Raw genomic sequence first — 21,256 nt, forward strand, 5'->3', positions numbered from 1 at the left:
AGTGGTTTGAATGGGCAAGAAGTTGTATATTCAGTATGATACAGAATATTTTAAGAAAATTTAATATGAATTTTGATGTTCAAAAATTTAAGATTTATAAACTAACCTTTATATATAAACATATGCACACATAATGTTACATAAAGATGTAGATGATATGAGGGCTTTCAGAAAGTATCGAGACTGAATTTATAATGCAAAACAGGTTTTGAGTCAATCTCCTTCGAAATATGCTCCATTGACAGTAACACGCTTGACCCAACGATGTTTCCAATCCTCGAAACATTCCTGGAACTCGGGATGAACGGGAAACAGACTTCAGGATGGCCTGAAGCTGCTACATCGAATTCTGTTTTTTGGTCTCAATGTCCTGAAACAGGTGTCCTTTTAAGGTGTTCTTGATCTTGGGAAAGAAGAAGAAATCTGGAGGTGACATGTCTGGCAAGTAGGGAGGATGTGCTACTTGGATTATTCCGTGTTTTGCCAGGAACTGCTGCACAGGATTGCTGGTGTGTGCTGGGGCTCCGTCATAATGAAGCATCCAGCGAGAGGACAGCCACAACACCAGTCGTTTTCTGCGAACAGCCTCTCTTAATCTCCTCATGACGTCCAAGTAGAAGTCCTTGTTCCCTGTCTGGCCCTGGGGATCGTACTCATGATGAACTGCATCGAAAAACACAAGCGTCTGCATCGAAAAACGCAAGCAATATGACTTTAATCTGGCTTTGTACCTGCCGTGCTTTCTTTGGCCGAAGAGACCCGGGGTTTTCCACTGTGACAACTGCTGCTTTGTTTCAAGATCGTATCCATAAATCCACGACTCATCACCAGTGATGATGAGCTTCATGAACTCCGGATCGTCGCTTGCACTTTGGAACAAATCAGATGAAATTGCCAGTCGTTCGAAATGCTGATCCTCGGTGAGGAGACACGGCACAAGCTTTGCAGACACTCAGCGCATGTTCAAGTCTTTTCTCAAAATTTCATCACGATTCTATGGAAACGCCATAATTGTGTGCAATTTCTCGGACTGTTAAGCGACGATCAGAGCGCATCACTACTTGTGCAATCTTGTCCTCAATGCGAGAGGTGGACGGGCGTCCAGATCGGGGATCACTGTCCACTGATTTCCGACCCTCCTTGAATCGCCGGAACCACTCGAAAACCCGAGTACGACTCATCGCCTCATCTCCAAATGCTGTTTTCATCATCTCGTAGGTTTTGGTGTCCATTTTACCTAGCTTAAAGCAAAAACAGATTCGCTGCTCCATGTTTTCAGACACTTTCTGTTTTCGATGAACGCACGGAAACACTCGACATGAAAGAAGTCAGTGTGACTGAATGGTGTGCTGTACAGACCTGCCAGTTTTTGTTAAACTAGGTGAAACATGCGTGTGCATGACGCACACAGTCCCACAGCTGGGGGTTTTCCAGAATAAATTGAATAAATTCAGTCTCAATACTTTCTGAACAGGCCTTACTTCAATACTTCAATAAAACAAGCAATACTTAAGCCCAATACTTCAATAAAACAAACAATTTCACATCAACACAAACATAACACTTACTTTTCATCACCTTTTTCCACTTTAACAGCAATTTCATTTATTTTAGCTTTAGCCTACAATTAGAAAAATATATATGTATTCAAACGAAAGTTAAACAGAAGGGGATGTCCTATAACAACACAATGTTATAGTGTGATGTTTTGTATGTCATACATAAAAACCATATCAAATAAAAATCACATAAAAATAGTTATAGTGTGATGTATGTGTGATAGGTTATTTGATATAGTTTTTATGTGATGGGTTATTTGATATGGTTCTGTGTTATTGTCCTATAACCACAACAACACAGAACCATATCAAATTTTTATAGTATTTTGGAATGTTAATGAAAGTAATTAAAAGAATGCAACATACACATTAATTTTTAATTGAAATAATTTTTGCTGTACATGAAAAGAAGAAAAAATGACATTCAGGTCAGTTTCCCCATCATACTAATATATTCACTTACATTTGACCTGCAACTTATACTGTATTTCTCCAAAAAGTAAGATCCAATAAAGAAATAAGCCCTAACACGATTTTTCAGGGTACTCATAAAAGAAACCCTACCCCCAAAATAAGCCCCAAGTTAAGATTGTCAGCCAGTGAGTGTCTTATTGTCGAATGATAAAGTACAGATACAGCATACATGCATATCTGAAACACATGAATTAGAATCTTCAGTACTCAATATGTGCATTAGCAATGAGTGTTTATTTAAATATTAAACTTAAATTGATAATAAAATTTGATGCTCAGATAAAATGAATGCAAAAAGAAGGAGCTATTCTGTTAAGTACAAGAAAGCAATTGTGGAAGAATACACGGATAAAAATCTTAAGCTTTCTGCAATGAGAAGGTGTTTGATCTACAAATGGTCCAAAAATGGCAATCAGAATATAATAACCTCCATCAACCAGTCAATGAGTGAAATGCCAAGAAGTGTTAGTGCGGATCAAGCTGGCACCATTATTTCCTGAATAAGAAAATATCATTTGTGAAAGGACTGATGACAGAAGAGCAAAGTGTTTTGTTGTTCATAGGGGGTTAGTATGTAATTGAAATGGCACTACAGCTAGACATACCACCAGACAATTCAAGGAATCACAACGCTAGGTGAATGGCTTCCTTCAGCGATACAAACCATCTCTAAGAGCAACAACATTGATTTAAATGGATGATACTGGTGTGATTAAATGCAGGACTGTGGAGTCGGAGTCATAGAGTCAGAATCGGAGTTGGGTAGATTTTGGGGTAAAAGGAGTCAGAGTTGGAGTCTCTAAAAATCATATTGACTCCGACTCCAGTTTTTGTTGAACAGTTTGAATTCGAAATGAAATTAAAGTGAACTGAAATTAATTAAAAACTGAGTTAATACTTTTATTTATGAACGATATACATTAATAAATAGTTATTTTCTATTTTATTGACATATTAGTAAATAAATAAAGGGAGCAGGATGGGTGTGATATTTGCCATTATTGATTAAACTTCATTTAGTTACTAATCTCATTGGTTAATTGAGGTAAGCAGCAAAAACTCCCAAAATTGATGCCATTCTTAGAAAGCGAGCAGGAAAAGGAGCAACGCAATGGAGAAGTACATATTTGATGATATAGTGGTTATTAAGACTATGAGCTTTTTCAGAAGATGTAAATAACCCTAATACTTCACTAACAGAAAGACTGTGGAATGATCTTGCAGAGCTGGAAATCCTTCTTTTAACACCGTATATAGCCACAAAAAAGCTTCAATCAGAAGAATTAACAGGAGATGAGAATGTTAGAAGATGTAGATAACCTTAATGTTTCACTAACAGAAAGACTGTGGTATGATCTTATGGTTCTGTGTACCACAGTCTTTCTGTAGTGATCATACTACAGTTGCAGAATTGATTACTCTTCTTTCCATACCATATATAGCCACCAAAAAGCTGCAATCTTACAAAACAAATTCTTTGCAAACCTCTTGCAAAGAAGTAACAAGAGGCAAGACTGGAAGAATGTGATGTTTGTTCTTTCTGAAATGGAGGGTTTATTGCAGAAGGAATCATTTCTTCAATGAAGAAAAGAGAAACTAGTTTGCTAAACAATAAGATCGTGCTGGGTTCAATATGTGTACATCCAAAATGCCGAATTTTGCTGGATGACAAACAAATTAAAAAGGCAAAGAAAGCCATCTATGAACTTTCATTAAGAATGAAATCATTCTCAGAACTGGAGTATTCAAATCAGGACAGTCAAATCTGCAGATATTACAACTGAGTCTTTATCATCTTCCACTGATGAATTAGATTTTGAAATATTTGGATAATATTAAAAAGGCTAAGGCAAAGTGAATGAAAATAAAGAACCAAGAGCTTTTAGATATAAAAATGAAAAAATACAAACAAGATATATGCGCGGCCTTTGAAGAAATAGATAAATATGATTGCTCTTGCAAGATACCTCTTTTAGAACTTACAAAAATCTATCCTGAAAAGTTAAAGGAAGTAGCCCTAACAGTAAACAGCTCTTCTTCCTACTCAAGTCAGTGTGGAAAGTTCTCAATTCTGAAGTTCATCAAATCGGTCCTAGGGTCCTCTAACAAAGAAAATCTTGCCAAAGTTTTGCTGCTTCTTAGAAATTACTAATGCCAGTTTTTCCATTTCATAATAAATGCTAATTAATATTAAAAAATTTCTTATGTATCAGTTTTTATCTGTAGCATCTACTACTTCTTTTATATTAAAAAAATAAGCTGTGTCCATGCTTATATGTTCACATATAGTATATGAAGGAGTCGAAGTCATTAAAATTCCACGAGTCAGAGTCTGTCATTTTCAATACCGACTCCACAGCCCTAATTAAATGTGCTACATAAAGATGCACTGAGACGCAAGTATTTCGTTAGTAACATGAACTCCTCTAAGTACCAACTCTCAAACATAATTGCTATAAATGAAATTGCAGTGTTAATGAGTCAAGAAGTTTAAACTACCTGAGGGGTGCCTCTGTGATACACACTCCCTCCACTGGTTACGAAAGTGCACGCATTACATATATTTTGGCCATTTATCTTGATGAACAGAAACCTCTCACCTTTTAACCATCTTTAAGGGCAAGAAAGAAGAAACTGAACATGTTTCATGCATTTACATTGTTGTGACTGAAGATGCTTAATGCACACAAGCAGCAATTAGAAAGTGAGTCAAAGAATTGATCAAGTAATGATTCCCCCAGGAATGAATAATATCTTCATACTTTTGATATTGCAGTAAACAGCCATTTAATGACCACTTACACATAAAAATCAATGACTTCATTGAAAACAGAATAGAGAAAAAGAAATCAATGAGAAAAGGTAGAGGAACCTACACTATGAGTTACCTGGCTGAAGAACGCATGGGATAATAATGGACAGCTATGTTGCCAATGCCTTATGAGCAGGCTATGGAACAAGAGCTCATTGGAGAAAAGCTGTACTGCTCAACATAAGGGCCAAAAGATTAGAGAAGATAAAGTTGCAAAAAATTCAAACCGGAGTTTGATTTGAAGCTTTGTGATGATGTGTCAGAAAAAGACGACATGGTTGTATTAGAATAAATGATTTTATTCATTTATATCAATGTTTCTTGAACATAAATAAATATATTTCTTGAAGCTGAAGAAATGTTAATTATTGTACATAAAAAAAGACATCTCATGAAAATAAGTCCTAGCATATCTTTTGCAACAAAAATTAATATAACACTATCTTATTTTCAGGAAAACATCGTAATTCAGTTACATTAACAGCAGTAACCACTATAAATACTTTCACACTAAATCTAGTACTCTTCATACATTTTGAATGCTCTTAATACGTGTACTATCAAATCTAGAACTTCCTTCTTTCTATGTAAGAACATAACATACAATTACAAATTTATTTCCCATACTATGAAATACCTCATTAAAACAACTATCTCTTCTTATCATTCATCCTATTAAAAGTAATAAATTTAGGGTATTAAGATAATGAACTATCTAATTTCACTCAGGAAGAAATGAAATATTTTTGAAACTTTCACGTGTTAGAAATAACACAGATAAAAAGATAAATCCAGCCAACCATGTCCAGTTTTAAGACTTAAAGAAATTTATATCAGAAGATTAGAGTGAAATTTTACAAAAAAGCATACTACAAATAAACTTCAAAAGTTCTTGCACTAAAAAGTTTAACGATTTGAAATGTGCAAATCAGACTTTTAACATTTTAATATTTGAATTTTCCTAATCTTATTGAAGTAAATGACTATGAAAAACATGATAAAGAATTACTATTGTGGACAGTAAAAGTGTGAATTAATGGCGAAAAATCCAAGGTTTTAAGGAATAATTTTTTTGGATTAAAAGTGCTATAGAATGCTATAAATGATTCATAATTTAACAGTATTAAAACAGCATTGTATTTCCCTCATTCATCAAAAGCAGCTGTAAGAAGTCCTTATTAGTGAAACTGAACAAGAACAAAATAAGAACTTGACAACTTTAAATGAATTACAAACTTACATCTATCAAGCTATCTATTTGTATCCTCATAACCAGATTCATTTAAGTGATTTCTGCGAGCAGTGGCAGAACTGTTCGAAATAAAACATTTTTATCACTATCGCACTAAGCTGCCTTTCGGGAACTGTAAAGATACGCTGTTTTTAAATGTTTGGTTATTTTTCTATTGAATTCAAATTTATGTGATGGAAGTGCAAAGAACGTGATATTTAATAAATAAAATTAACACATAAAAAGTTACTAATAAAAAGAAATAAAAAATAATTTTTTAATAATAATATTTTTTCGTTAGCCATCTTACTAAAACTGGATATTGACACGATGCACTTAAAAAAGACTGAAAAAATATAAAAATGTATGGCAACATTTAACAATGCATTTGGAATTCTGAACATATGCTGCTATGTAAATCGAGAGATTTTATTACATCTTAAGAGTTCATAAAATCGCTAAAATAATGAAAAAACACTTTCAGCACTTTTCTTGGGTATTAATTAAAATAATTAGCATATAAAATAACTAAAATGTATGCATACAAACATAAAAATAAAATACTAAGAATGTAAGCTAGACATGTAACTACAGTAAAATGAATCTGGATATCTTTAATTTCATATTTGTTGGGTATATCTTAATTTAGAAGTTTTGCATTGAATTCATTTATGACAGTGATTTCCAAAGTAATTCCTGCAGACCTCCAGGAATGTTTATGACAGGATCTGTGGCAAATTAAAATTAATTTGAGGGGCGTGGACAATATCAGAGGGCTGCAAATGGTTCAATTTATAAGAAAATACTTGTGTACCTTAAATAATTATACACATTCCGAACATATAAAATTGCTGTATATTTCAATTACTATGAAGTTCTGCCAAGAACTGCATACGGAGAATAAAAGTGTAATTAAAGTGTAATTAATTTGAATAATTATCTAACAAAGAAATGTGTTCTTAATAAGACAGCCTCAAGACATGCCATGAAGACCAAGAGCATGTTTACAAAATGCAAAAAGAAAGCTGGAAGAATCTGCTAGAACAATGCTCAACTGGAGCATCTTTATGAAATAGGTGAAATTTCCCTCATAAAAATTTCTGACCACAATGCTAAAAATTCAATTTACAAAATAAAGGATAATACTGTAAAATATTTGAAATCTTTCACAACTGCTGTAAAGTTGGTTATATATTTACAGTTCAAGTAGTAAATTTGTGAGGAAAGTGTCTGGAGATCTGCGAAAAAGAGAAATAAAAAGTACTGACAGTCATCTAGATGAATATCTAGTCCAGATGAATTTATTTAGAAGCAAATATATGTGACAAAGAAAAAGAACTGTTCCATTCTGATGGTAACTACTCATTCCCATCTAAAAACAAAGAACAGCAGCATCACATAGAAGTTGGTATGATTCATCCAAATGCTATCAATAGATATGAAGTAATATTTACTTATGGTACTTTTCCGTTTCACCGGTGCAATTTTACATTTCGCCGGCGCAAGCGATAAAGTCACCAAAAATGGTACAACTGATGCCAAATGGAATATCCTCGCTGATAACCTTTCATGCCACATTTTCAAAACAAATCGCTGCTATTTCGGCTAATCTTTAGAATATGGTAACAGGTAGTTTGGCGACATTTTGGTAAGGCGATAAAGGTTACTAGCTAGGACTTTAGCAATAATCTGAGAAGTACACAGTTCGAATCACAGATTATTTTGTCTCAGAGAAATGAGAGGTTGAGACATGTAATGTGACATTTTCCGGAAAATTATGATCGTGATTTTAGCTAATAAGCACTTAGAAACAATTTCGCTGCTAAAGTGCAGAATCGCCCACTTATTTGTTTGGGGCTTTTTACAAGAGTAAGAAGAATTGGATTTTTGTCAATTTTCTTTGACTTTTTAAGTGGAAATAGGTCGACATGTACATAAAGTCAAGACTGTGCGCAATGCCATTTTTGTGCAATTCTGGGATTTTTTTTAAGGGAAAATAGGTCGACGTGTACATGGATACCGTGCATGTGCAATTCTTAAAAACGCAGCAAGTAGGCACTCTCAATTTCGCACCTAATCTTCGTCATAATTAAGCACTTTGTTCTAGTATAAGCGTAATTCGGCTAGCAGATTGTTGGAAAAAATGTTGAGTAAAAAAAAAAAAAAAAAAAATTGCCTTTACTTCGTGAAAACAAAATGGCGTCCAAAACAAAACTAGCAGGTTGCTGTAGCAGGGTTGGTCGCCAAAAAATCGCCAAGTTACCGTAATGTAAAGATTCACCGCTATTTCTTATTAGTATGGGCATACAGTTACATAGAATTTTAAAATTATAATATTAAATTAATTCTTGCATTTAAACTTGTATTCCATACTGAGATTTAACTTGAAATTAATGTAGATAATTACTGAGAGAATCAGATTTTTGTAGCGTAGTTTACATGAGATGAGATCATTTGGAATCATGTGATACAAACCGGCGAATCAGGATGTTGTACCATTAAAACATAGTAAATTCTTAAATTAACATCTTTTTTACAAATATGTCAAAAATGGATGAAAAAAACCAATGAAAATTTGGGATTTGCCCAATACAGAGGAAGAATCTGTCAAATTCTTCCAAGTGAAAAGCGTTTTGCCTAAAAGTTCTATTTGTGATAATAATCATGAAATGAAATTATATTTCTGAGACGAAATTCAATGGCATTGCAACTTTCAACTTGCCATAGTAAAAGAAGTATACGGAAAGGCACATGGTTTGAGTCATCGAGATTGAGTTTCTTGAAGTGTGCAAGATTTATTTATGGTTGGAGTGAAGAATTAACTTTAATTCAGTAAAATGGTGTGAAAAGCAGTTAGATACCAGTCACTGAACAGTTGTGGATTGGAATAACTACATGCAAGAGGTTTGTGCAGATTCTCTACTTAAACGTCATCAATGCAAAATAGGAGGACCTGGAATGATCGTTGAAGTGGATGAAAGTATGTTCACGAAGCGCAAAAACAACACCGGAAGGACTCTACCACAACAGCGGATCTTTGGTGGAGTTTGTTGTGAAACAAATGACTGTTTCCTTGTGAAGGTGCCAAATCGATCCATGAGTATTATATTAAAGGCAATAAAGGAAAAGGAACTACTATATATTCTGATTCATGGAAATTATATTGCACTGAAAAGCTGGAAGAACAAAGTTTTGAACATTTCAAAGTGAACCATAAATACAATTTTGTCGATCCAGAAAGGGAACACACACAAAAAAAAATAGAAAGACTATGGGGTAGCACGAAATGGCGGAATAAGAAACATAATGTCATCATCTGGAAAGTTACCTTGTCGAATTTATGTGGCGAAAGGACAGAAAAGATCCATTTGAAAAAATTTTAAACGATATTAAAATATTTATGCTGTCAAAATAAAAAAATTCTTAGAACTAATATTTGTTAACATTTTTTATATATATATACTGTGTGCTGTCACGAATAAAGTCTGCTTGGCGAGATTTTCGCTGGCGAAACTGAAAAGTACCTTACTTTGCCGTACTGCTAAAAATATACCATTATAATTTGAAATATATTATATAGTATATTACAGACATATGAGGACAGCTATGATTCATCAACTTACAGTGCAATTATAATAAAAGTTGCAGGAACAATTTTATGCCAAATATTTTACGCACTGAATGTAGACAAAGCACTTTAAATTTCCTATATTCAAAACAATCTAATTACTCATTAAAAATACTATTATAAACTTATAACACATAACAAATTGAAGGGGAACTTACCATTTGTAGAGCAGTGCGAAGGCTCCGAATGATAATCTGAGGATGAATACCATCTTCAATTAAAGGCTTGCATTGTTTCAAAATTTCTGCTGCTAACAGTGTGACTGTTGTGGTCCCATCACCCACCTATAAATATTTTCCTAATTAATACATATATTAAAAAATCCTCTCAAACAGACTAGACAAATTATATAATTATGCCTAAGATAACTAGCATATGAAAAAGCAAAAGCATGCCTTTGTAGCAGACTTTAAGGCAACCTATTTTTTAGGTCAAACATAAGGAAAACACTAAATAGCCAAGCCCTTTCAAATGCTGTAAGAGAACACTGGGCAAACTATCAATGTTTTGAAAGTCTAACCACTCAAGCCACTGTACTACATTTTCAGTATTAAATGAAAAAAATAAAATATATGGCAGCATAAACCCAAAGAACTTCTTCAAAGTATGTACTAAAAAAATTATTAATTTCAAATAAATATGTCTGAAAACCGAATCCAACTTTAACATTTATTTAAAATGATGAATTAACATAAATTAATGAGCAGAACAAAAGTAAACTGAAATATAAAAATTACACAGCAGCATTTAAATTCAGTATATCATACAATGCTATTTCTTTAATATACAGCACAAGGTTCGAAATCCATGCATCCAATATCTGAAAAGAAATACCACCAGCTTCTGAACCATCAGCCATTTCCCTCCCCTTTCAAGGTCCAAAAATGGATAATATAATGCTCATGAGAAAAAAAAATTATGTCCTAAAAAAAGACTTCTCTCCCAACAGATTCCTGTAGCACTTCCAAAACCTGTTGCCTAGGGAATTACATCATGGCCAATAATACATTGACATACTGGGGCTGGCTTTCAGGACTAAGAACTGAAACCACACTTTCCACCCTCAAGTGGCTGCGAGTGAGTTAGCATTCTTCCATCTAACCCAGAGTTTCTTAACTATGGGTTGCAACCCCAATTGGGGTCACAGGACCTGCAGCAGGGGGGGGTCGCCAAAAATTTTAGCAATTTTGATATTTCTTTAACTTATTATAATAATTTTACAATTACCAAATATTTTTACATAATGGATCTGAAAAAATAGATAAAGATAATAAAAACAAAGAAAAAATAAAAATGTTTTGACGCATTTTTTTTAATCACAGAAACGTTCATTTTACTTTAAATATCAATCTCAACGACTTAAAACTACAATTGTATATTACAGTACAAGTGAAGAAACTGTAGTTTCACTCACACGCGTATTAGATTTGCACAATGCTTATGGGGTCCAACACAATTTTTATAAATATTTTCCACACCAAAAAATTTAAGAAACTCTGATCTAACCTAAACAATAAATGAAGCCCCAAGACACATTTATTTAGAGCCAGATGTTGCCCATGCTAGTTTCCTTTTGTGAGCACAGCAGCAGAGAAGTGAAGACAGATTCTGAGAAACTTAATTTCCATTAATATAGCAAAGTGTACCCTTCACTCAACTCTGATTTACAGCAGCTTATAACTTTGTTTCATCTATTATTAATCTTATCAAAATTAGTTGTCAATGATAAAGTCGCTGTTTAACTCCTCTCCAGAAACCATACATCTGTAATTCACACCAATGGATATATGGCCAGAAAATATTGCCATTTTGGTTTCAAGTTGTCATTCAAGTTCTAGTCATTTTGCTAGAATCAAACTAAAATGCAATTTCGATGATTAAGAGGGGGAAACTTTCTTTATGCAAATAACACTTGCTAAGTATTTATAGTCTAGGACTACTGCAATGGCATCTTACTAGTTTTAAACTGAATGATCTAAAAATACGGACATTTCTGAAATCCAGAAGCCTTGAAGTCGAAATGATTCCAGATTTCATTAAAAATTTGCTTAAACCGGGTCAAGTAATATATTTTACAAATATTTAATATTGTATTTAAAACTTGCCTCAGCATCCTGAGATTTTGCAATGTCAACTAATGTTCTGGCAGCTGGATGTACAACTTCTAATTCTTTCAATATTGTAGCACCATCATTTGAAATAACTGTTTTTCCTATAATGAAGTAAATGTGAAATGAAATATTAAAATAAAATACAAAATAATATGCAATAACATCAGCACATGCTATTAGTACATTTTGTACCACTAATTTTTACATTTCATTTTTGCATGCGAGTTTGAATGCAACGGTGTTGTTCTTTGTGCAGATTTTTTCACACGAGCAGGGTTTTTTTTTTTCACATTTGTGAAATTTTTCTGATTCAAGCAGCACATATGACTTTTTAGATATTTTTTTAAAGATTTCATAATAGATTTGAAACGGAGAAGATTTTCGCTCCAGTACTTTATTTTCTACAGGTTTGAAAAGGAAGATATTTAGAAGGCTGCCATGATTTACATTTCGCCTCTCTTTCCTCTGCTTAGGATATTTTTCTATGGTGAATTATACTTGCATATCCATTCAGTATTCAATGACATTTCATGTTAAAGAGTCATATTTTCATTTCTTACGGAAAAAATACTAAATATTTTTTAAGTTTTAACATTGCAATTTATTAAAAAATATAGATTTGCATTAGTAACATATAAAACGAACATGATACTTGAATTTAAAATTATTTGAATGCTGCTGCCATCTAGTAGCAGCAATTCCTACATGTGCAGTGGAACGTATTTGGTTCCACCTTTTAATTTCAACAATTCTTAATTAATGTATATGAATTCAAATAATAATTTTTTTAGGAAAGGGAACTTTCACATAAAAATATTCTGACACCAAAAGTTGTTGTTCAGACGATTTAAATTGCATTAGAAATAAATAAAAAAAAAAAAATTGCTTCAAAATTAGACCTGCAAAGAATTTTTATTTTACATTATTTCAATGAATGAACTCTAGTGCTGCCATCTGTTATACATTTAGAAAACTAAAAGGCATATTTGCATGTATTTTAAATGGAATTTTGCAGCTTTCATCAGGGAAATAAAAACTGATAAAAAAAGGCGGGATGCCTGTCAAAGGGTTAATGTATGGGCACTGGTTATTACAAATGATTCATCAGGTTTAAAAATGGTATATTTCACAAAATGAGTAGGAGAATGAATTTTTTCATATGAGTCGCCACCATAAACCACATAATCAAATTTCAGTCATTTATTCACCATTACTCAAATTTTAATCATTACAGAATTAACATTCAATGTGTTACTCTCATTACTTCTCCACACAGCACACACAGCAGTCCAAACAGTACACGAAATTTTTCAATAAATTTATCAAAATCATAATGTTAAGAGGCTCGTACACCTTAAAACCCTCTGAATATGATACTGTTGTAAGAATTGGGATATTTATTTTTAAAGCAATTATTTCCAGTTTTTTACAGCTGATTAGATAGCACAGCTGCTTTGTGAATTAGTAAGCAGATAATTTGTATTGCCACAAATATTTTTATAATTTAATCTTCTTTGTGAGGTAATTTTTTATATGTTCACGTAATACTCCCACCTTGCACGCACAATTTAAAACATTCTGTTATATATTTTAACTTCATAGTTAATATATAGCTTGTATAGCATCTAAAGACTACTGTGAACCAAAAATTTTAAGAATTTCATGTTAAATTCTCATTTTATTTAGAACTCAATTTATTAAATGCATTTTAATAAAAAAAAAATTTAATTATTTCCATGCATAAAATTTTCGACTATTAAAATATTCAATGTATTTTTGGTTCAGTTAGATGATAATACTCGTATAAAGAAGTCCATCAAATTTCAAGTGTGTACCGAGAACCGTTTTTAAAATATCCTGCGCGCAACAGTGAAAATTCATGTTTTGAGATAATCAAGTTTTAATGTAAATATATTTTTTTAAATACTTTTCTTGTTATGAAATGTATAAAATGCTTATTTTCTGAGTGATATTGTAATATTATACAAGTTCCAATAGTTGGTATAAGCATAATTAATGTAAAATAAGCTACATTCATCAAAGTATAACATATCAACTAAAAATGATTTGAAACTTCTACGCAATCAATGATACAACTAAAATTTTTCTTACAAATTGGAACTTACTTATAGGCAAATGTTTCAGGTAAAGTTCTCTGTACTGTATTATTGTATATCAAACATATAAATCATTTAATAGTTCTTCCACAGGGTAACTTTAGCATACTTTAAATGCTATGTATACAACTGCGAAAAACCATATTTTAAGAAAATTGAGTTTTGATGCAAATACTTCAATATACAACTTTCTAATAATAAAGTGCATAGTATATTTATTTTCAAAATGATATATTTAAAAAGTATAAATCCTAATAAATTGCATAAGCTTTTGTCGGTTGATCTTTACATTATGGTAACTTGGCGTTTTTTTGGCGAAAATTTGCCGACCAACTCTCCTACAGCAACCCTCTATTTTTTTTTTTCCCACCGCCATTTTGTCTTCACGAAGTAAAGACATGTTTCTTTTCTTTTTATCTACTGAACACTTCTTCCAACAATCTACTAGCCGAATTACACTTATGCTAGAAATTTTATCTAACAAAACTGCTTAATCATGACAAATATTCACTGCAAAATTCGAAAAAAGTGCACAATACCATACTCCTTACACGTTTTTTAAAATAACACATACACATAAACCATGTACACGCCGACTTATTTTTACTTAAAAAAACATCCCAGAATTACACAAAAATGGCATTGCACACACTCTTCACTATATCCATGTACACTGCTTTTTTCTCATAAATTAGAAAAATTTCACGAAAATACATGACAATTTTCTGAATCTTTAAACCCGGTAAAAAGAACATATATGAAATTACCTGATCGCGAAAAAGTTTGTACCCTTTCCAAATATGAAAATTTCCACATATAAAATAAATAAAATATCCAAAAACTTTTACCTCTAAATCATCTATTATATTATACACGTTACCAACGAATTCATACTGCAAGCATTACAAATACTTAGTGTCAAATATTTAAATCATTTCCATGCATGTTTACTTCAACTTAAACGTATACCAAATTCCTACAAACATAAAATTCACAAAATAACTATCATTTAATTAAAATATCACTAAACCACGTACACGTCGACTTATTTTTACTTAAAAAAACATCCCAGAATTGCACAAAAATGGCATTGCGCACACTCTTCACTATATCCATGTACACTGCTTTTTGCTCATAAATTAGAAAAATTTCACGAAAATGCATAACAATTTTCTGAATCTTTAAACCCGGTAAAAAGAACATATATGAAATTACCTGATCGCGAAAAAGTACATACCCTTTCCAAATATGAACATTTCCCCGTATAAAATAAATAAAATATCCAAAAACTTTTACCTCTACATTATCTATTATATTACAAACGTCACTAACTAATTCCTACCTTTACTTCATTACAAATGGTTACAAATACTTAGCGTCAGATATTTAAATTATTTCCATGCACGTTTACGCAAATTACTTTACTTCCACCTTACATTTAGAACAATGCATAAAAATAATATCCTCAAATAATTAAAAATACTAACTTACCTATTCTTCTTCAGAATCTTGATTACGTGTCTGATAACCTTTTCTTATTTCTGTTTCAGGATCTTTAAAATACTTATAGTTCACAGCAAGGTACCAGGTAAAATAAATAACTTAATAAAACATCTTTACTTCTATCTCGCACAACCTTAAAGAAACACTTATTACCCCTTTCAATCCCACTAAATACGCATTTTGAATTCACTTTAGTTAGGGCCATGGGATCCAAAAGTTAACGAACACTGTTTCACACAACACAGAATAAAGGCAAATACAAAATTTCCAGATTTTTTCCCGATTTCCCCCCTTTTCCGATTAAAGAACCGTAATTCGTCCATTAATATCACATGACATATCACATGATCTCTCAATTCCCTCACATAAAATAATGCATAATCGGAACTGAGTACTGCTCACATTATTACCAAAGTCCCAGGTAGTAACCTTTATCGCCTCCAAAATGTCGCCAAACTACCAGTTACCATATTGTAAAGATCAGCCCTTTTGTCAATATGAAACACATTAAAATTACCATACTATATACAATGACATGACAGAATGATAGCCGTGTACTAAAATACATGTAGCATATTTGCACAAATAATTTATTTTTATATAACCACTTCAGTTAAATACTTTCAAAGTATTTAAGCATATGATATGTATCGTATTATGCAATATTATTTAAACATAGGTGGGAAAAAAACCCTTTACGACTTATTTGAAATTGTATGCTAAACTGCTACATTCATCGAAGTATAACATATCGACTAAGAATGATACAACTAAAACTTCCTTACAAATTAGAATTTACTTATAGCCAAATGTCTTAGCTAAAGTTCTCTGTAATATATTACTGTACATCAAACATATAAAACATTTAATAGTTCTTCCACAGGGTAACTTTAGCATACTTTAAATGCTATGTATACAACTGCTAAAAACCGTATTTTAAGAAATTCGAGTTTTAATGCAAATACTTCAGTATATAACTTTCTAATAATAAAGTGCATAGTCTATTTATTTTCAAAATGATATATTTAAAAAGTATAAATCCTAATAAATTGCATAAGCTTTTGTTAGTATGAAACACATTAAATTTACCTTACTATATACATTACCATGACAGAATGATAGCCATATATTAAAATACATGTAGCATATTTGCACAAATAATTTATTTTTATATAACCACTTTAGTTAAATAAACTCAAGCATTTAAGCATATGATATGTATTATATTGTATAATATATATATTATTTAACATGGGTGAAAAAACTTTTTACGACTTACTTCAAATTGTACGCTAAACTGCTAAAATTTTATTTACAAATTAAAACGCACCAGCACAATAAACATCCCCATCATTTTTTTATGGAGGCCTGCACTTTTGATATTTTTTGCTGCCTTTTAAAAGTTTACACTGTTCTTTTGTTTCTGACAAGCATTTCTTTTCTACGTTATCTATTCTCTTGCTATCAATTTGTAAAAATCCTTCAATAGAAAACTTACTTCTAAAAAGTTGTAGCTCATTCATTACAGAATGTCTACCAACAGACCCTTCGTTAAAAGCAATTACTGCTTCATTTACAGCAATTTGAACTATCCTACTACCAGCACCACATGTCTTTGGACAAAATTTCCAAATTAAAGAATTAAATGATTCATTATTATTTTGTGTTTTGCCGCCAAGGCAACGTCTCAATAACGAAGGTTGTGACAAATCTATAAAAACTGGTTTTATTGCCTCCATTACAGCAACTGGTACAGAATTTATATGCTTATAATCAGTTTTATTTTGCTTAGCTTTATTGTATTTGCACCATGTGGTTTCATTTGTAGGACAAAAGTCATGAATCGGCCTTTCATCACTCGATATTTTGTGGTAGTAAATTGCCCAAATGGCTTTTCTCATATCACTAACAGGCTCATTATATTCTCTAATCGCATTACCATAACACGAAGTTATTTCATTTATTAACTTATCTGTTAGTCTCCCTTTCCCAGAAAGAGGTTTACCATCATTTAATTTTACTTTTTTTCTTTCAAGTTTTAATTTGCGTAGCCTTGTTCCCATTCGTTTTTGAATATGTCCAACACACTCAATTTTTTCTATATTTAATGAACCATATGGTTTGGTGTCAGTTATACCTGCAAACGTTTTTGCATCACCGTCACCAATATAAGAAGTATATTTTACACCTCTTTTTTACATGGAACGTGAAAAAAAATGTTTATCATTCCATTCACTTCCATTTTTCCTGAAGAACCAACATGATTCTTCAAACAGGCCTTGTGTTCACTTACGCCATTTCCTTGAAATGACTCGCAACCTTTGCAATATAAAGACAGTACTTCTGTATCGATTACTTTGTTGCTTTCTGACCCTATTACAGAACAGACTCCAACCAAAGACGTATGTCCTCGAATCTTCTACGTACAGTCTCCACTTACAGTCACATTTAACGACAAATTTGAAAGAACTGCTTCTGTTTGTGCAGCTTTCTTCATTGATCTTTCCGCAGCATGTGTTGTCGCAGACAGAATATGCTTTACATGCATATTATAGGAACGATGTGCAATCACAGGAGGGAGATCCATAATGCAGCAGAATTTCTGCATAGCAGCTTTCCCTTGACCAAGAGTTCGCATTGCATACGTAAATCTTCTGTTTAGCTCTGATATATTTTTCGGACACCCAACATATTAGAGTTTCTGAAAGTTCTTTTACATGAACACTTTGAGCATAGTAACTCAAATTTTGAGCTTAAACCATGATGAAATAGTTCACTTAAATGAACATAACCTTTACAAATTTTACAACATAAATTATTTTCAATAAACTGAAATAGGATATCCAAATCAAATAGTCTATAACCACTAAAATTAGGCTCTAAATTATCTTTATCTCTTGGTGGCAAAACAGTGTCACCATTTAATTTTTTAAACGAAGAACTGACACCACACTTCTTACTCATTGTAACATTATGCTGATTTCCCTGGAACTTTCTTTTCTTTGGTCGAGTACCAGAAGATCTTTTATTTTTTACATCTTCCTCACAATTTTCCATAATTATCAGGTGATAAAAATATTAAACAAAAACTGCAATGTTATAATAAAAACACCTTCAAAAAAAGTCAAAAGAAATTTAGAAATTGCAAAAGAGCTTGTAAACAATCACGCTTCACGCTAATCCAATGCTGGAGTAAGATTTCCACACACAGCTTAGAAAAAACTCAAGGAGTTAAGTTGTGCAAAAAATGTTTACAAAAAATCCGTGTTGATAGCCCTTGAAACCCAAACAGACAGCTGCATTGCTGAGGCCAGCCCTTTAAATCAACAAAATGGCACCTGACTGATTTTTTATATTTGGTCATAGGGGAAAAACTACTGCAGTTATATCATTGGGAGTGGTGTCAAAATAAGCAGAAAAAAATTAGCTTTAAAATGAGCCAAAAATTTGAAAAATCACTTTTTTTGAGATTTTAAGGTGTATGAGACGATAAGTGAAGATATGCAATTCAAGCACATATTGTGTTCAAAGCTGAACTGCATACTTGGTTGATCAGGAAGTAATTGAATTCCTCCCAAGGATAAGTTATATTTTTAACCAACTCTATTTGGTAACATTTGGTAATGTGCCATAGACGGACATCCTAGAAACGAATTCTTACTGGTTTAGCCCAGAATATTCTTGAAGGCAGGCCAAAAAGCTATATAAACCCTGCCTGTACACTGAGTAGCAGTGTATCGAGTTAGTGCATCAAGAGTGAGCATTGTTGAGCATATCGTAGTGTATCATCGAGTTTTATCTTGAGTGTGGTGGACTCTGAGAGCGATCGACCGAATCCTGATCTGTATTTAATGTTTTGTCATGAAGCTGTGTTCACCATTACAGCCTGATAGTTGGAAGACTGTGTTGCTGATTGTTTCAGCATGTTTATCGTAGTTTTTCGATGACTGTAAATGTGATTTCGGAACTGCCCTGAGTAATACTCAGTAAATAAATTGCGTTTTGATTTTTCATCAAATGTTGTTATCAATCACTCCAAATCCTCGAACACATAGAATGCAACAATATTACGACAGCTGACATTTCAAGGCTTACTGACTGAAAACAAAAAACTTGTGATTTTTTCCGAAAGAAAGGGAAAAACCGCACTTCTTTCTTTCAATAGTAAACCAGGCAGAAAAATTGTTCATATGAAACAAGGCTTATTGAATGAAAACGAACAATTTTCAATTTTTTCCAGAAAGGTAGAAAAAAATCATGTCTTTCTTTCAATAGCAAACCATTCAGAAAAATTGTTTGAAACAGTTGTTCGTGTGAAATAAATGCATGTGTGATATGGGCCTATGAAAGTGTCGGCAATCATGTTAGCTTTTAATTATTTATTTTTCAGATGGTAGAACTAAAATCAGTTGTTAGAGCATTTTAGTGGCCTCATCTAAAAAATAAATAACTAGAAGTGGTAGATTGCATACTAGATCATTACCAAATTGTGTTTTAATCACCAAAAAAATTAAATTACTTTTTGAGCAGCCCAACAGATTGTCATTAAAATGCAAATAAAAGAAACTTACCCTTGCTGTCAACGATTAATTTATCCATGCCACGGGGACCTAATGTTGTCCTAATTGCTTCAGCAACTATTTGACAGGCATTTATGTTGCTAATTATTTGCTGCTTCCCCTGACTATTTTCTGTTCCTTCTTTTAAAAGAATAATTGGGCCGTTCTAAAATAAATTAACATAATGAGAAAAACTAGAAGTAATTTTTTATTACAACAAATCAAAGACATTAAAGAAGCTTTAAACAGAAAAACATAATGCTATAATACTTCAGGACTTTCTACTTTAGAAAAGGAATATCTTCAGAAAAAAGCTTTCTGATAAACTCAGCATGGAATTACAAGTATTCAATGCATTCTCATTTAACCCTCTTTCTTGGGTATCATCAAATAAATATGAATGTTAATTTTGGGTTTATTACCACAAAAATCACTTGGCGACAGTACATATTTTACTTGTCAGGCTCGCTAACAGCAAATCCACAATGTTTTAAGTTCTAACACTTAAGTTTAAGTTTTTGTTAGGTATAAAAAACATAACATTTAGCAGAAAATATATGTTAATATTCATATATAAAGCAAATTTAGCTTGTTAAACATGTTATTTAGCACATACAAATTAAAAACATGACAATAAAGAAAAGCATGACATTATGGACATATAAGCTAAATTTACATATGGTTAAGAGAAAGTTAAAAAAAAGATATTAAGCATAAAATTAGCAAAAAAAAACTAGAAATTAATCATATACAAGTCCAATTTAGCTTTTTAAACAATGAAATTTAACTTTTATGAATTAAAGCTAGGAGGAAAAGCATTATATCAGGCATACATAAATAAGAATTAACATGATAAGCACTATATTTTGGACATACAAAATCAGTGGGAAAAAAACATAGGTACATAAAAGAAGAGTAAAGTAAATGTTAGTTATGGAAATCGAATTTGAATTCTAATATTAGAAATGAATTAAAAAATGCTTGTACATATATAGTACAAGTCCGAAATCTGGACATCCATTATCCGGAATGATCTAAAATTCGGACCTTCACTAAAAAGGTTTTTTCCCAGAGGTTTTACATATGCGCATTTGAGTCTTCCCTCCGCACGTAATAAAACATCTGGAGAGTCTGACTCTTAATTTCATTTTGACACTTAATAAAATACCTTGTTATTGAAGAAACAATCAATTTAGCATATATTTGTACGATCAGTAATTTGGCTCCACTGCTGCATATCTGCTTGGCACACATCTCAAACC

General features: G+C 32.1%; 1 protein-coding gene across 1 annotated transcript in view; it reads right to left on the minus strand.

The window, feature by feature from the left end:
* The window catches only part of CCT7 (chaperonin containing TCP1 subunit 7), a 69,975-nt gene that overhangs the window by 39,838 nt on the left and 8,881 nt on the right, over positions 1 to 21,256 (minus strand). Inside the window, exons 2-5 of the mRNA XM_035352888.2 lie at positions 20,007 to 20,160; positions 11,810 to 11,916; positions 9,863 to 9,988; positions 1,569 to 1,621 (exon numbers count right to left, since the gene is read on the minus strand). Coding sequence (XP_035208779.1) covers positions 1,569 to 1,621; positions 9,863 to 9,988; positions 11,810 to 11,916; positions 20,007 to 20,160 — 440 coding nt within the window. The remainder of the gene's footprint in view (positions 1 to 1,568; positions 1,622 to 9,862; positions 9,989 to 11,809; positions 11,917 to 20,006; positions 20,161 to 21,256) is intronic.

Source organism: Stegodyphus dumicola, chromosome 10 (genome assembly GCF_044657685.1).
Source record: "Stegodyphus dumicola isolate Sdum_Otavi_A_Nest chromosome 10, ASM4465768v1".
NCBI classification, from domain to species: Eukaryota; Metazoa; Arthropoda; class Arachnida; order Araneae; family Eresidae; genus Stegodyphus; species Stegodyphus dumicola.